This window comes from Microchirus variegatus, assembly GCF_963457635.1.
Source record: "Microchirus variegatus genome assembly, chromosome: 6".
NCBI classification, from domain to species: Eukaryota; Metazoa; Chordata; class Actinopteri; order Pleuronectiformes; family Soleidae; genus Microchirus; species Microchirus variegatus.
In genome coordinates, this window is record NC_139807.1 from 18,569,855 (window position 1) to 18,586,702 (window position 16,848).

At 39.6% G+C, this 16,848-nt stretch overlaps 2 protein-coding genes across 2 annotated transcripts; one reads left to right on the top strand and one right to left on the bottom strand.

The window, feature by feature from the left end:
- Positions 1–2,456: 2,456 nt before the first annotated feature.
- Positions 2,457–4,573, top strand: gpr174 (G protein-coupled receptor 174; the record flags this gene model as incomplete). Its single annotated transcript, XM_083890821.1, has 2 exons — positions 2,457–2,660; positions 3,728–4,573. The coding sequence occupies 2 exons, from the start codon at positions 2,457–2,459 to the stop codon at positions 4,571–4,573; spliced, it is 1,050 nt and encodes a 349-aa protein (XP_083746947.1).
- A 760-nt stretch (positions 4,574–5,333) lies between these two features.
- LOC310928650 (integral membrane protein 2A-like) lies at positions 5,334–15,037 on the bottom strand. Its single transcript, XM_083891281.1, has 6 exons — positions 14,747–15,037; positions 12,809–12,946; positions 9,480–9,665; positions 9,271–9,381; positions 7,629–7,773; positions 5,334–6,590 (listed from the first exon to the last, which is right to left on the bottom strand). The coding sequence occupies exons 1-6, from the start codon at positions 14,819–14,821 to the stop codon at positions 6,496–6,498; spliced, it is 750 nt and encodes a 249-aa protein (XP_083747407.1). The 5' UTR covers positions 14,822–15,037; the 3' UTR covers positions 5,334–6,495.
- Between the last annotated feature and the right edge of the window lie 1,811 nt (positions 15,038–16,848).

The window sequence follows — 16,848 nt, forward strand, 5'->3', positions numbered from 1 at the left end:
CTCTCCAAGCAAGTGAGGGACAAGTTGCCAAGTAGTTGAGAAGTACAAGTCAGGGTTAGGTTATAACAAAAATATCCAAATCTTTGAAGATCCCCAGGAGCACCATCAAATCTATTATAGCCAAATGGAAAGAACATGGCACAACAACAAACCGGCCAAGAGACGGCTGTCCACCAAAACTCAACGACCGGGAAAGGAGGGCATTAATCAGAGAGGCAGCACAGAGACCTGAGGTAACACTGGAGGAGCTGCAGAGTTCCACAGCAGAGACTGGAGGATATGCAAATAGGACGACAATAAGCCGTACGCTCCATAGAGTTGGACTTTATGGCAGAGTGGCAAGATGGCACGTTTTGAGTTTGCTAAAAGGCATTTGGGAGACTCCCAAACTGCATGGAGGAAGGTGCTCTGGTCTGATGAGACTAAAATGTAACTTTTCGATCAAAGAAAATGCTATGTCTGGCACAATCCCAACACATCACATCACCCAAAGAACACCATCCCCACAGTGAAACACGGTGGTGGCAGCATCATGCTGTGGGCATGTTTTTCAGCAGACTGGGAAACTGGTCAGAGTTGAGGGAAAGATGGATGGTGCTAAATACAGAGCTATTCTTCAGCAAAACCTGTACAACTCTGTGTGTGATTTGAGGCTAGGACGGAGGTTCACCTTCCAGCAGGACAATGACCCCAAACACACGGCTAAAACAACACCTGAGTGGTTTAAGGGGAAACATGTAAATGTGTTGAATGGCCTAGTCAAAGCCCAGACCTCAATCCAATAGAAAATCTGTGGTCAGATTTAAAGATTGTTGTTCACAAGTACAGACCATCCAACTTGAAGGAGCTGGAGCAGCTTTGCAAGGAGGAATGGGCAAAAATCCCAGTGGAAAGATGTGGCGAGCTCATAGAGACTTATCCAAAGTGACTTGGAGCTGTGATTGTCGCAGAAGGTGGTTCTACAAAGCATTGACTTTTGGGGGTGAATAGTTGTGCACAATTACTTTTTCTGTTATTTTGCCCTATTTGTTGTTTGCTTCACAATAAAAAACATTAAAATCTTCAAAGTTGTTCTGTAAATTAAATGATGCAAATCCTCATCCTCAACCATCCTCAACAATCCATGTTAATTCCAGGTTGTGAGGCAGCAAAACACCAAAAAATGCCAAGAGGGGTGAATACTTTTGCAAGGCACTGTACTTGAATAGTTTCAGACTGTTACAAGTAATGACTGACATTCTGGTGCTTTAAGCAATTTACAACATGTTTGTCTCTACACAAGAAAAATGGCTCTTAAGGTTTTTGAAAATCTCCAAAATGATGTATGTAATGAGCAACCAAAACGACAAAAACACAACTGTAATTAATTAAGATCAGTTTAAAAAAGAGTCAGTTGGAGACAGGGCAGTATCATAAGTAGAATGACTTTCTCACTGGTTAGCAACAGGCTAATGCATGTTGATGAGCACGGTTTACAGCTGAGGGTGTATCACACCTACACACCGGAGGTTCAGTTCCAGACATTACTGTGCATTTCCATTTGATGTCAAGCGTGTGGCTACTTTACCCTCTGCATCTTCTAAAATTAACACATTTTTTTTGCACATATGAGATGTTCCTCATATTAGCGGATTCAGTGTGTTGTCGATTGCTTTCACATCGACTTGCAGGTTAACCTGCAGGTGGAAACGTGGGGGACTGCAGCAACGACTGCAGCAACGACTTCTCTGTGGGTTTGCACATTTACTGTAAATGTGGCCCCAAGCAAGCTGATTTATTTTAGCACACACAGTTCACGCACGCGAGTGCATTTGCATCTGCGTGCGTGTTTTTATGTCTGCTTGTTTGTTTGTGTGCGACTGGACAGTTTCCTCTTCAGTATGAAGTACTGACAGATGTGTTGTAACATGCAAAATGCAGAGACAAACAGAGGCTTATTTACAACAGCAAACATAGTGCCAAGATTTATATTCCACCAGCTCTCTTTCCATCCCAGCATGTACTTGTCCGTGTGAACTATGATAGGTGGTTCATCCAGTTTATGACAGGCTGCAACTACAGTGTTATACAGTGTTTTTGGACAGTAGGACAAAAGCATACACATAATCAGGTCTTGAGATGCGTTGGGGCTTTTTTAACACATACCTGATCTTTATTTGACTTTTATCTCCTCTACCAGGATGCTAGGATTGATGATGATCTGAGCCGACAGTTTATCAGCGCAGGACACGAACTTCAGATTGGATTTTAAGACACTGTTTCTCCCTCCGTGATGCTGCAGAGAAGAGGAGCAGACCGGTCGTAGCATAAACTCCTCCCCACCATAGTGGACAGCATGGATGCTCAAAAATCCCCACCACCAGATGACAAGTATTGTTCCTGATACAACCGTGGTGTTGGTTCCCAGGGCAGCTTGACTTAACACTTACCACATAACAACCCTTGATTGGTCTAAGATGAACTTTGCGAACCAAAGCTGTGAAAACAGTGACGATCTGCGGACGTATCAGCACTATGTGTATGCAGTGGTGTACAGTGTGATCTTAGCACCTGGCCTGTTGGGGAATGTGCTGGCACTGTGGGTGTTCAGGGTCTATATCAAAGAAACCAAGAAGGCTGTGGTGTTCATGATGAACCTGGCTGTGGCTGACTTGCTGCAGGTAAATATCACTCCATGTCTTTTGTACTACAATTTAATTTTTTTTTTTTTTTTAAGGGTTGCTAAATTATTATTAAAATATATAAAAAAAAAGTTATTTGATTTTAGCTTCTGAAATGTAAACATGTTCTGGTTTTTCCAAATTGAATATCTTTGAACTGTTTGCAATGCAAAAGCATTGTGTGGACCCTCACAATCGCCGTATTGCCAGGTGTTGCTATGCCTTTGACTTGGTGTTCATGTGTTGATGTTTTCTGGCCGTCTCTCTTGTCTCATGTGTGAAGTTTCAAGCAGATTGGTCAATGTATGGGCAAAGTTACTGGGCACTTCCTGTTACGTGGTGAATGGTCAAATTTGCCAAAATTGTGATTTTTGCAGCGGGCACGCCCTTTTAAACTCTGCAAGCCATTTTTCATTAAAGAAGAGTCAACATCAGGTTCACCTAAACTAGTGCAATCAGTACAATTGTAAAGCTGCGGTGCGTAACCTTTGGTGATTTTTGTTGCAGTGCTGTATTTTTATTATTATTATTATTATTATTATTATTATTATTATTATTATTATTATTATTTTTATGCCGTGTTCTTTATCTGAAAAAGGGCTTTATCAAGCAACACTATCAGATCTGACTTAGGGAGCATTTGTGTGTATACAGCAGCAGAGCCGGAGCAGGTGGAATAGTTTTTCAGGGGCAGTACAATTCATCTGCATTTTCATAGACACTTCTTTGTGTTGTCAGTCACTCTCCAAACTGTTTGCAGTTGTCTTAACATTAAAAAAAAAAAATCAAATCTCTTCCCTTGTGAAGCGAAGAAATGTTGCCAGACATGAGAGTCGTGTGGCTCATAGGCAGAATAGTGTGAACTAATTTGACATTGATTTGAATGAAACAGGCATTTGTTTATACCGCAAGCATAACAGTTATAACAACATTATTTAAATGACTGTAGCTTAGGTTAATCACCTCGACCTAAAGCAATCTATAGTGGGTATTGCCTTGACATTGAGTGGCATTAAAAACCAATAATCTTTTCCACAACAATAATCTTTACACTGTGCTTTCCTCAGGTGCTCTCTCTGCCGCTGAGGATTTACTACTACCTGAACAACACCTGGCCATTTGGTCGCCTTCTCTGCATGATTTGCTTCTATTTCAAGTATGTCAACATGTACGCCTCTATCTACTTTCTGGTGTGTGTCAGTGTGCGTCGCTGTGAGCTCATCATCCGACCACTGAGGTACAACTCATCTAAGCGAAAGTGGGACTTGGTGATATGCGCCCTGGGCTGGCTGTTTGTCTGTCTGGCCTGTCTGCCGTTCCCTCTGCTGAGGAACCCCGGCTCTGATCAGCCCCTCACCTTAGATGACTCCCTCACACATACAGACTTAGTGTGTTTTGCTGAGCTGCCCCTGAGGGCTATCAGTACTCCAGCAGCCTGGACTCTCCTCATCATAGCTGAGCTGATGGGCTTCATCATCCCCCTCATCCTGGTGTTGGCCTGCACCTGTCTAACTGCTGGGAGTCTTCGGAAGCTGACAGAGGGGGCCTTTCCTGACCGAGGAGAGAAGCGGAGAGCGTTAAAGATGGTGCTTAGCTGTGCCGGCGTGTTCTTAGTATGTTTCGCTCCTTACCATGTCACGATGCCCCTGGACTTCTTAGTCAAAGCCGACGCTCTCAGCAGCTGTGCCCTCAGAGACCTGATTCTGCGATGTCATCCTGTCACGCTCTGTCTGGCCAGTTTGAACTGCAGCCTGGACCCGCTCATGTATTATTTCACAACTTATGAATTCTGGCGGCGCCTGAGCAAGCCTGATGTATCAGAGGGCGGGAATCTCAGTAGGCGAATGTCCTGCATAACTGGAGGCGAGAATACACATATTGCTCACGTTGAAACACAATTAGTGCAGTCTTAACCACTAAAGCCCGGCATAAATTCTATACATTCCCTTAAAACTATCGACATTTTGCACAAAAATCAGAATTTGGTGTGATACATTTGCTCCTTCAGACTTTAAAATAACACTCAGGTGTAATGGTTAGCACCGGTGTTCTTTGGTTTCCTCCCATAGTCCAAAAGCATGCAATATGGGGATTATGGAAGTTGGTATTTCTAAACTGACCAAAGGTGAAAGTGGATAGCTGTCTATGTATGTCCCTGTGATGGACTGGTGAACTGTCCAGGTTGTACCCCGTCTATCGCCCTGTCAGCTGGGACTGGCACCAGTGCCCCCTGATCCTCATGTGGAGGACATAGGAGTAGAAAATGGATGGATGGATGAATTATAAAGGTGACAAGAAATATGTGCTTCGTAAGAATTATGACATTTGTCCTGAGGCAAAAACAGAATAATAAATAGAATGTCTTCAACTATTCAAAACAGTTAAAAGAAACTGAAAGAGAAACTTCTTAAAAATGTAATTATGCTGTTAAACCCATAAGGTTTATACAACTATGGGATGTTTGTGATTTTTTTTTTCTATTTATTTTTCAATAAAAAGTTATTTCTACATGTGTGCAGTAGCCTACTTACCATCAACACAAACATCTCTAATAAGCATCAGGACACAGAAAACATCCATGTACAGCAACACTTCCCTAGATGCAGTTCAACAATAATCTAACTGCTGCTTTCACACTTGCTATAATAATGAATAAATCTGGCAATATTTTCAGTAGGTAAAATTACTTTATTCAACGACAAAGTGAAGTTCAGTTCAGTAGCTGCACACAACATTGTTTTTATTTATCTAGTATTAAGGAAAAAAAGCTGAGACAGAAACACATTTTACAAGCACACTTCATGTCTGATTGTGTGTCTTTGCAGACACTGTGTGGAAAGCCAATGAAAATCACTCTCTCTGGCTCCATATGAGCTTTATCTCGACCTCTTTCAACTCAGATTAACACATTTATGAAGATAATTTGTCCTGTGACTAAATATATAATATTGTAAAGATAAGCCCGTGTTGTGGGACAGCAAATTTATAAATAAGAAATATCCAAAACTACTGTAAGGTTTTCCCTTAAGCTTGTGCACTCCTTTACGTTCACCAAACATCCTCTGAGTTCACGGTCACAGATGAGGTTCTGACACAAACACACACACTGGTCATTGTGGGGAGTTTTAACGGTCATGGAATCATCACACACCAGGACAGCAGAGGGGTATTCTGGGTAATGTCTACAAAGTGGTGACGGAGCTCTGGGATTGTGCATCCCTGGCACCATCCATCGTAAACAATGACAAACATGTCACATGTGCTCTGTCGCTGAAGTGGACTGCACTTCTCCAGGGTGACTTGTGCTATTATACACCATAACATGTAGTAGATTATATCTAGACAATGGTGCTGGATAACAGTGGGCTGACACACAGACAGGACTGAGATGAAGGGCTTCTCATTATCACTAACACGACCAGCAAACTCTCATCCGACTAGATGTTGTATCACGGTAACAACGATAAGATTAGTCTGCAGAAAGCTACGGCAACACAACAGAAAGCAACAGAACAAAGGAAACTTAGTTATAGTTTTAGTTAGCAGGCTGACGCAGGTTATCAGAACACGACTAGTAGTGACTACTTGAGTAAAAGTGCTATGACCTCTGTGGGTTCAGGTGAATATAACGGAGGAGAAGGGTCGGGCTGGAACTCAAACGTACGCGTCACTGACTGGGGTTAAAGCAGGGGAGGCAAAAACTGGAGATTTTATACAAAAGCAACTTTCTACTTCTACTCAAAGTTGTTCCCTATTAAGCCCACTCCTCTTCAGCTGTCTGCCTCTGTCACTCTCATTCGCTCTCATTCGCCTGGCCTCTGTTCAGGATTTCCCATCAAGCCTTGCAGATCTGGGTCTCCGTCACAAACGTGTTGGCAAAGTGTTGGATGGTGAAACATTCGTCTGCAGAGCGTTTCTTGATGCCGCCACCTGAGGGACGCAGAGACACATGAGCATCAAACCTTCATGGGACCATGTTTGATTATTAGTCTGACACCTTTGTTTCTTTGGTTCTTTGTGTACTTATTCAATCAATACTCTAAAATAAGTTTACATTTCTGCAATAACAGAAGCCACATATTAGTGTTGTCAGTTAGATTTACCTGAACCCAAATAAGGTCATATTAACAATAAACAGCAATTTGGAACAGGACATGAGGAGTAAAGAGATCCTCGTTTGCAAAATGTGAGCAGTAATATGAAAGACATTATGTCCAATGATGATCACATGAATTCATATTTCAAATTCAGAATAGGGTTGTAAGAAAAACAATTGTTTTTTTATGGCATGAATATTTGGAGTGCTGTGTCAATATATCAGATATATTCTTCATAGTGGATTTGTGTTGCATTTCAGCCTCCGACCACTAGTCAGCAGCAGGCCTTCGGCCATCTCAGCCCCTCCCAATTCACTCAGTAGACAAAATGGAATGTAAATTATGTGTATAACTGAATATAACATATTTATTTAAATTTTTACTGTAAGAAATGTTCTTAAAATAGATATTTTTGGGGGGAGCGTTGCACTATATCACCTCGCTTATACAGTAGTATCCTATTGTGTATCTTATTGCCATATTCCTGCCAATACATAGCCTTAGTCAATAGCCAGTGCTGGCAATTTCATTTGTAAAATATCTGTGACGACAAGATCACAATAGAGTGGTAACATAAAAAAAATATTCAACCTTTATTTAACCAGGTAAAAAAATCTCTTTTCCAAGGGTGACCTGGCCAAGAGGTCAGCAGCACCCGTCATAAATATTATATTAAATAAAGGACATGGGTTACAAACAATAATTTTGAATTTCAAATGTCATCCAAAGGCTACATGAGTGTCCTTTTGCACAAATCTGTTTAATGCAGCTGAACAAAATGTGCTGACTCATGCTGGTTCTTCTCTAAATGTTAAAGCCTAACAAACATGACAGACTCGTCAGCTCAGGCTCGTGTGCACTACGTCTGTACCTGGCAGGCTGGAACGGCGCTGCATCCTGTATGTTTCCTTTCCATCGCACAGCCGGCGGATGTAGAAGCCCAAAGGTCTGATGTCATCAATGCGCTCGGTCACCACCAGGTCCTCGTGCACCAGGTAACTGCGGTAAGAGCCAGACTGGGACACAAAGAAGGGAATGAATGGACATTTTTAACTACTTGTACAAAGCCTGGAAACTGAATTGAACACAACAGCAGCCAAGACTAAAAACTACTGCACTCTACTGCTTTGCCACAGATTATGAAATCCCCCATTTGCACCAGCGCCACCCACCAAATGCCACATGACGCACAACATGACATGGTGGTTAGCTTAGTAATAAGTGAAGTCTCAGTGTCTGTAACACAGTCGAAGGACTGAAATTAAATGTTGTGAAACGTGATCATGTCCATGTAAATCTTTGAAAGTGTGACATTGTGTTGACTGGTAAAAAATGGAACTGCATATGCATAAGTGTTTCATCACTTTCAGCAATATTTTGTTTCATTTAGTATCACCATCAAGTCAAATGCTGTCAAATCATCCGTGTGTGAACAGAGGATCTACTTAGAGCTGGAAATGGAAATGATGGGTAGTGGTGAATAGTTGCAGGTTTAAGGCGATTACAGTCATGCATTTTATTACTATAATAAATTCTGATAGAATTAGAATTCACCTGACAGAAAACTCAACCGAACTATTTAGAAACATGCATTTGAAGCCCTCTAATAGAGATTGTGTTCTAATCGTGACATTCTACTGATACTGATCTGATTCACATCACCGAATGTCTGGTGCAGGAAACGTGTGACGCGTGCTAAAATTATTTACTTAAATTCCAGATTTTTGTATGCGATTAAATGAGTCTGAATGTAGTTGTTCCAACATCATCCGAGTCTGCTGGATCTCTCCAGGTTGATAAACCTCGTCTAAAACACGTGTTTAAACCTGAATATTCACTTGATTTAATGTTGATTTTATATGGAATAAGATTTATCAACATCATCAAACAACATAATTCGCGAAGTGAGCAACGCTTTTTAAGAAGCCAACAACACTTTATGAAACATGAACCACAACATCAAAATACACAAATTGCAAACAAAATTCCATGTTAATCATTAAGAATTATTGTATTTTACTTGTTCAAAAATACAGTTTTTGTTTGCAGTGATTGGAATTTTGCTCGCTTCGACTCTTTTGGGTAATAGTAGTATATATAACGTTTGTCAGATTATCTTTGAGATATCAGGAACGAGTGAATTCAAGCACTTCTGGTCCATTGTCGCTCGTTTGTTTGCAATTTGTCAATTTTGATTTTGTGGTTCATTTTTGTTTGCTCACTTCGTAAAGTGTCGTTTTCTTCTTAAAACGCATTGTTTGCGTCGTGAAAAGTGTGGACACAAAATCTAATTCCATCATTTTACTCATGTTTGCCTGCTTCATTTTATCTCTGCATGTAATGAGACCTTAAGTGCCATTAAAGGCACCTAAAAATAAAACACATTATGATGACGATTGTTATTGTTGTTATTACTATTATTAATAATAATGCTGACAATAATAATTATGATAACTGATATTTGGTAGGTCCTGTTAGCACCCTGAGGACACAAGCTGACCACAACTACTCACCATCAGCTGTGAGAAGAGGTCAATGAGGTCCTGAGGGGGAAGCACCACTGAGGTGTTGAGAGGAATCACAAAGCAGGTCCTCAGAGTCAGGTCCAGATATGCTGTCAGCTTCTACACACACACAGACACACACAAACAGATTTTAAACAACAGGCATGCATAAGCATAGTTTCTAGAGTGTTCATTGTGTCACATTTCCTCATCCTGACCCTGTTGAAGTCATGAAGGATGTACGCAGGGTCACCAGGCCTGAAGCGGGGAGGGGGGACGCTGATGACGGCCATGTTGTCAGAGATCTCCACCTCCTCCTCCACACGGGGCAGGTAGTACGGCTGGCTCTCTCCAAAAGCTTCGGCTGGCACTTCATTGTACTGCATGGCGCCGTGATACAGCCTCTGATGGAGACATATCCAAAAGAAAACGGCTAATTAAAACCACCAAACAATGACAAATAACATTCATGATTGATTGACTGAATGCTGTTTTCTTATCATTGTGTTGTGCAGATAAAATATGCCCAAAATAAGCCTACAAATCATTATTTGGAGATACACACGACCATACAGTAAATGACAATAAAATAAACAAATCAAACATCCATTCCAGTATCATCAGTGCACAATGAGGACAATGCAGTAACACATTTTTAAATTTAACTTGACATTCAGTGCAGTAATTGTGTTTTTTTTGAATATATGTTCATCATTTTGGTCGAAAATTCAGTCAGAAACGTACTATTGTGTACAAAAATTATAATTATTACAATAAATACACTGTAAATGAGCATCCTCTAGAACGACTTACATCTCTTAAGACTATGGACAATTGTGTGATTTAGTAGAGAGGAAAATCTTTATTCCTCATGTTTTCTGACATATTAAGCAAATAATTTGAGGGGGTCTTATTTCACATTTATGTCTTATTGACCCAGGAATCTGTGATTTTACACTCTTTATAGAAGTTTTCAATATAGGAGAAAACAATGAAAAGTCAAGGTATTATTTGATTTCATGTATTTTTCTTTCAACCATCCCATGTACTTTACTATATCTATTGATAGAGACACTGGTCATCATTTTACTGGTCAATATTTGGTCCTGCAGTCACAAGCGCAGGGGTCCGTTTCACAAAGCAGGTTCAACAAACTCTGCTCTAACCGTGAACTCTTGAGTTGATCTACTCTGAGTTTTCGGTTCCACAACAGCCGATTTGAGTTAGTTTGATCAACTCTGAGTAGTTTCACCTGGAGTTAAGCGCATGCACCACAAGTATTTTTTTTAATTTAAAAAATGTTTTTGGCCCGCTTCCCCGTTGCCACGTTCCTCACCCCTCTGGAGTTGGAAATATTAACGCGCTAATAAGGTGAGTTTGAGCATGTTTGTTGAAGGAAGTGAAACACCGCTGCAGCAGCAAAAGAGAGGGAGACAGCGTGGGAGAAAATTGTTGCTCGGGTCAATGCGTAAGTTTAAATGTCGTCCTTTGCACAATCACAATAATATTACAGGGGGAAACTGCTTGAGTGGTAGTCTATTAATTTATTTCATTTAGGTGTAATCCCGCGGGGGAGAAGCTCTCTTAGCAGCAGTTTAAGATGAAACATAAAAACATTGTTCAAACAGGTAGGACCTCTGCATAATCTCATGGGATTACCTCATTTTGATCATGTTTTACATTGTAAAGTAAATATTAAGTGGCTGTTTGACTGTACAGTTGTTTTATCCCCAACATAATGCTGTTTTCACACACATAAATGACTTCACATTTATATCATGTTCAAGTGCTCTGCATCTCCGACGTTGCATAAAAAACTCCCTTTTGAAAAAAAAAAAAAACATTTCTGCTGTGATGTGAGAGCATGACTTCTGTTGGTAATGTTGGAAATGTAAGGACGGATTAGGTTGTGTTTGTAAATGATGAACTGTGACGTGAAACGTTACCGCTCAAAAAGAAAAGTGTCATGAAATGCAAGAACATCTATGCGCGGTCTGATAATCATCTCCCGACGAATATTTAATTCTCTGCGCAGTAATGCTGCACCTTCATCCACGGGATCACTGTCAAAAGCACATGCCATGGTAGTGAAAATAGTCTCCACCTAATATAACTTCTATAGTAGATGGCAGAACTATACTACGGCAAAATTCGCCTGCTGACTGAATGAATGAAGAAATCTAATACCGTGTGGCTGAAAGAGGGCAGAGACAGAGAGAAACTCAAGGTTTGTTGAGAAAAACCTGGTCCCGACCAGGTTAGGTTCATACCGTATGTTACCATGGTAACTGACCGAGTGCTTAAGAGTTACCCCTCTTTCTCTGGTTTGACTTACCTCCCTTTGTGAAATGGAAAACTCAGTTTCCCTCATCTTAGGGTTAACAGACTCAGAGTTTTCACTAAACCTGCTTTGTGAAACGGACCCCAGAGCTGCTGATTATTTCAATTAATCTGTCGATTATCTCTTGATTAATAGGATAATCGTTTGGTCCATAAAATGTCAGAAAGCTTTGGAAAAGGTCGATCTGTGTTTGTCAAACCTGGAAATGATAATGTTCTCGAATGTCTTGAAACCAGTAAATATTCACATTTAAGTAGCTGAAACAATCAGAAATGTTGTCTTAATCGTGAAAAAAGTTTCAAAACCGATGAATGGATTATCAAAATAGTTGACGATTAATTTGGTAATAGATTAATAATCGATTAATGGTGTTATTGTTTCAGCTGTATACAAGAGAAATGATAAAACCAGTAACTAAGCTTCTTTGTTATAGATTTGTCTCTGGTTCTGTAAACACAAACACCTCTACTACATATGCAGCAGTCTCAATAACAAACATCACATTGCCAGCCTGATTTAAAAGAACATGAAATACTGCAGGGGGAGCCAGAGCACAGGGAGTGTTTTGTTCAAGCTCAGATTATTGAGCAGAGTTTACTCAATAATCAAGGTTTCTAGTGTCACAGCGGTAACACAAATACAAACATGTGATCGATTACATTTAAACAAAACAGAGAAAGCAAAACATAATAAATGTGTACTATGAAACATACACAAGAGGCAAAAATAAAAAGTCCCTGAGGAAATAGAGATGTTAGATGTGAAACACTTCCCTGTGGACTTTTTCTGAAGTCAGCAGTCTTGTTTCCCACCAACCAAGAGTGTCTTATCAGCAGTCACTAGCAGCCAAAATAATCCCCCCCCCACCTCTCAATCTTTATTTAAGTTTATATTTGTGGCCTTTCATGAGAAACTCTTAATGATCATCCATCTCTGAATATTTTTTTTTTTGACATATTTTTGCTTAATGCACAGCAAATGCACTTTAACTGTACTGTGTACTTAAGACAAGCTTTTAAATACAGTTGAGAGACGAGTGTATTTTTAAATATCTTAACATTTTATGTATTTTATATTTATTATGGATACCAAGAGAAGTGCACTCTCTTTTTTGTGCGCGCTACTGTTGTGTATACAAAAAAAACCCATCTTGACTCAATTTTGACATAAAATGTGAATGTAGGTTAAACACACAAAAACATTTACCTTTGGAGTGAAATATCGATAAAGACATGCTCCCCCCACAATGAGGCCACTGAGGATGAAGGCGATGCCCAGCAGGGTAAGAAGACAGCGACCTGTGGAGCCCTCGATGGTCGCTGGAGCAGAGGCCAGCTCAGGATCCTACACACACACACACACACACACACACACACATTTATATGACCCTTGCTCTGACTTATCTTAACGTTTTCATCATTACAACTAAATATAAAGAAGTTAGTAGTCTTTATATACAGTAAACTGAACTGAACCGACTCAAACCTACATATATCATATATATATACTGTATGGTGATTTTCTAAAAATATTAAAAATAACATTCTCCCAGGAAAAGTGATATTTCTACTAGCTTGATAAAAACCGCTTATTGTAGCAGTTGCCAGTTTATCTCAATAAGTATTAGAAGTTGTGTTTATTACTGTCACCTATCGCCCTATGTCAGCTGAGATAGGCACAACAGTTTTATTTCATTAGGATAAATGTAGCAGTTAACTTGTTATTCTGATAAAATTGTGTTTTAAGGAGGAACAGAAATATATTTTTATCAAACACAACACCTGTACAATTGTGCCATTATCAAATCACCAACCTGATATTGTGCTACAAAAGGATATCATCTCAATTTGATTATCCCAACTCAGGAGTCCTGCATAATTCCTGAGGTGTTTTTTTTATATATTGATCAGATCAGAGAATATAACATATGAATAAGGAGCAACAACAGAATTTAAATAATAAAAAGACAAGATAGACAGGTATTGTCAGGTGTTCTAACCAACTTCACATTAAAATAAAATATTCCATTTGGAGCACAAAGTCAATATTTGTATTATACTTTTCTCTGTATTGACTCGAACGTTCAACATTCTAGATTTAGGAATATAATATGTGGCCCCCATTACAAAAAGGTAACAAATAAAACAATTATTCCCTAATAATAATTATTTTTTGCCCTCGTTTTGCTCCGGTTCAAGACATTTTTGATATGGTTACTGAGGCTTTTCAGGTTCAGGGTCTTTCAGCATGTTGACGCTGGCAGACAGCTGCTTTCTACTGACATCTTATGTGTTCTAGCACTAAGAGCTGTGTTATTGGGTGGGTGGAACAGATGAAACCACCAAACCAGAAGAGAAACAGTTTTGAGTTTGTGACCCAGAAATTAAAATGAAACCTGTTACTTTAGTGGCTGCACCATCATTATCACTGAAGACAATATTTCATTTCGAAATAAATCATGGTTATCTTAAAATAGCCTACTTAGCTCAATAACACAAGCACAGAAACTAATGAAATGACCATTTCAGGCATGAGCCTATAAAGTAGGAAAATGGCTGATTTTAGTGGTGAAAATGACACATTTTACTATTTTTCTCACAAATTAAAGCCTAACATCACACAATACATGATTATATTCTGTAATGGCTGATATTTTAAAAAGGGGTTTTTAAATAATGGGTCATAGATTTTATATCTGATGCTACACTAAAAATAAAAATACATCAAAGTCAATATTTTTGGTCAACCAAGACCAACATCCCTGGTTGGATTTATTAATCTGTAATAATTCTGGAAGTGGACATTTTGTCCTTGTCCTGACTTAAGAAGGTAGTAAATGAAATTAAAGGCTGATGTTAAGTTACATAATATAGTATATTTCTTACATACAGCAACTTTAATCCCTGCAGGCCTGTACATGCAGGTCTGTCTGCGCTGCATCAGGTGTAACGTGCATCTTCATGCGTTTTCACGTAAACCTCTGCGACCCTCTGAGTACAATATTATCAGTGAGTGAACACACACAGTGTACACGGGTACAGTCAGAGCACAGTGTCTGCAGGAGGTGCAGGAGGTGCAGGCCTACTGCTCCTACTGCCGCCTCCACCAGCCTCCACCAGGCTCCTGCTGCCGGCGTTCACTCACCTTCTCCCCGGCGTCTGTCGCCTCTTTCCCCAGCGCCTTCTGCGCCAGAGCAGAGTTGAAGGCGATTTTCACCATGGTGGAGCAGAAAAATGTAACAAAAAAAAACCACACAAATGGAATTTGTTGTGCGCGCAGAGAAGTGGAGGTTGTCGGTGTCGGTGCTGAAGCTGCGTCGGTTCTTCACACACACACAGCCCCGCTCTGTGACGCACTTTGCAGCCTCGGCTTTATCTGGCGCTTCCGGTGACCGGAGGGGGATTAAAGATGTCTGCACACAAACACATGCTGCTTCAAACTCAAACTTACGCAGCACAAATATAAATGTTGGCTTAATGTTCAGTTAACGTCGTTTGATAATTACAACACAAGCCGTTTGTTATCTCATCTCAAAACGTTGCTCTTTAAGGAAATATGTGTTTGTTTAGCACCATCTACTGGCTGCAGGTGGAAACTGCATATGTACTTAGATCATTGCCAGTGACAGGGAGACGTTTTGTCTTTTAACTGAACAATGGATTCATGATGTAACATGACAATGTTAGGTGTCATGAAACAACAAAGGCAAGGTATTTATCATAAAAACCTTTTTTATAATATACAAAGGCTGCTGTAAACAAACATTTAAAAATAAGACACACACAAACTGTAAGAAATTAATGCAGAGTTAACATTACAATCAATAAAAAAATTCTTTTTAAAAAGGTGAAAAGATTAATGTTAAAAAAGTTAAGTTAAAGATAAGTTTAAAAAATAACTATTCAAAAAATAAGTGGGATAAAATAGACAAAATGAAAACAAGAATTATATATATTTATATATATATTTAAAACAGATTGATAGAATTGTTTGGTTAAAATCACTATCAAATAAAAAATGCTTAAAAATTGATGTGGAAGGAAGGATTAAATAAGATACGTTGCAGCAGTACATATCAGGTAATATCGAGCAATATAATTAGTATGCATGCATTATCCAAGCAATATTAAGAAAATAACCTGGATATTCAACATTAGTATATTATGTACAGTAGAGCTGAAACAAATAATCGATTATTCATCGATTACTAAATTAATCGTCAAATATTTTTGATAATCGATTAATCTTGGTTTCTTTGCTCCACATAAACAAAGAAATCATTCAAACTGAATCATTTTGGTTTGTGGACAAAACAAGACTTTCGAGAACATCGTCATTTCCAAGTTTGACAAACACTGATCAACATTTTTTTTTAAACATTTTCTGACCATTTATGGACCAAACGATTAATCGAGAAAATAATAGACAGATCAATCGATTATGAAAATAATGGTTAGTTGCAGCTCTAATGTACAATTTAAACAGTGCTTGCTCTCACAAGTGGATTAACCTGAAAAACAGTGTGGTCGACAGTGAGCAGCAGTTCTCCAGACAAAACAGTAATAGAGCACTAATGATGGCAGTTAATGCAACATTATGGATGCCAACTGCCGTAAAAACACCATAGAAGAAGAAAAAAGGAAGTGCGTCGAGTTTTCTAACGTGTCACTGATATCCTCTGTGTGCCACACAACATTAAAATGACTCAGTGCTGCTCTGACTCATCAGCATTGTAATGAAAACGATACTTATGAGTATATAATGTTGCCCATTCATCTTTGTGAATATTTCATTAAAGTGGCTCTGTAAACAAATGCCCTCCTACATACTGGGTATTACCTGCCAGTGTGTGTGTGTGTGTGTCTGCCCACTCACACCGACACAGCACACAGGCCTCACTGCACTTTGTGGAAACACAGAGCGGTGCCAAGGCTGCACGCTCTGTCTCTCATTCTCTCTCTCTCTGGTCTGTGGTGGTCCTCTGCTTCCTCTGCTTTCACTCTCCTGACTCAGAGTTGTACTTATGAGTAAATAAACACTTACTGCTGCACCAACGCTCCACTTCCACGCAACTCGGTGGCATCTCTCCAGCCCTCTGCACGCTGCAACTGTAGCCTCACAAACACTCACACACAGACACACACACACTCTGCCAGGCTATGATATTTCCTCTGTTAAACAGACAGATTGGACCGGTAATCACCACTGAAAGGTACATAAACAGAGCAGCTGATTTCTCGACCTAA

Coding starts and splice junctions, on each gene's coding strand:
- LOC310928650 (XM_083891281.1), bottom strand. CDS start 14,821: ATGGTGAAAATCGCCTTCAACTCTGCTCTGGCGCAGAAGGCGCTGGGG. Junction 9,666..12,808: donor ATCGATATTTCACTCCAAAG/GTAAATGTTTTT, acceptor TGTCTCCATCAG/AGGCTGTATCACGGCGCCAT. Junction 6,591..7,628: donor GCGCCGTTCCAGCCTGCCAG/GTACAGACGTAG, acceptor TGCGTCCCTCAG/GTGGCGGCATCAAGAAACGC.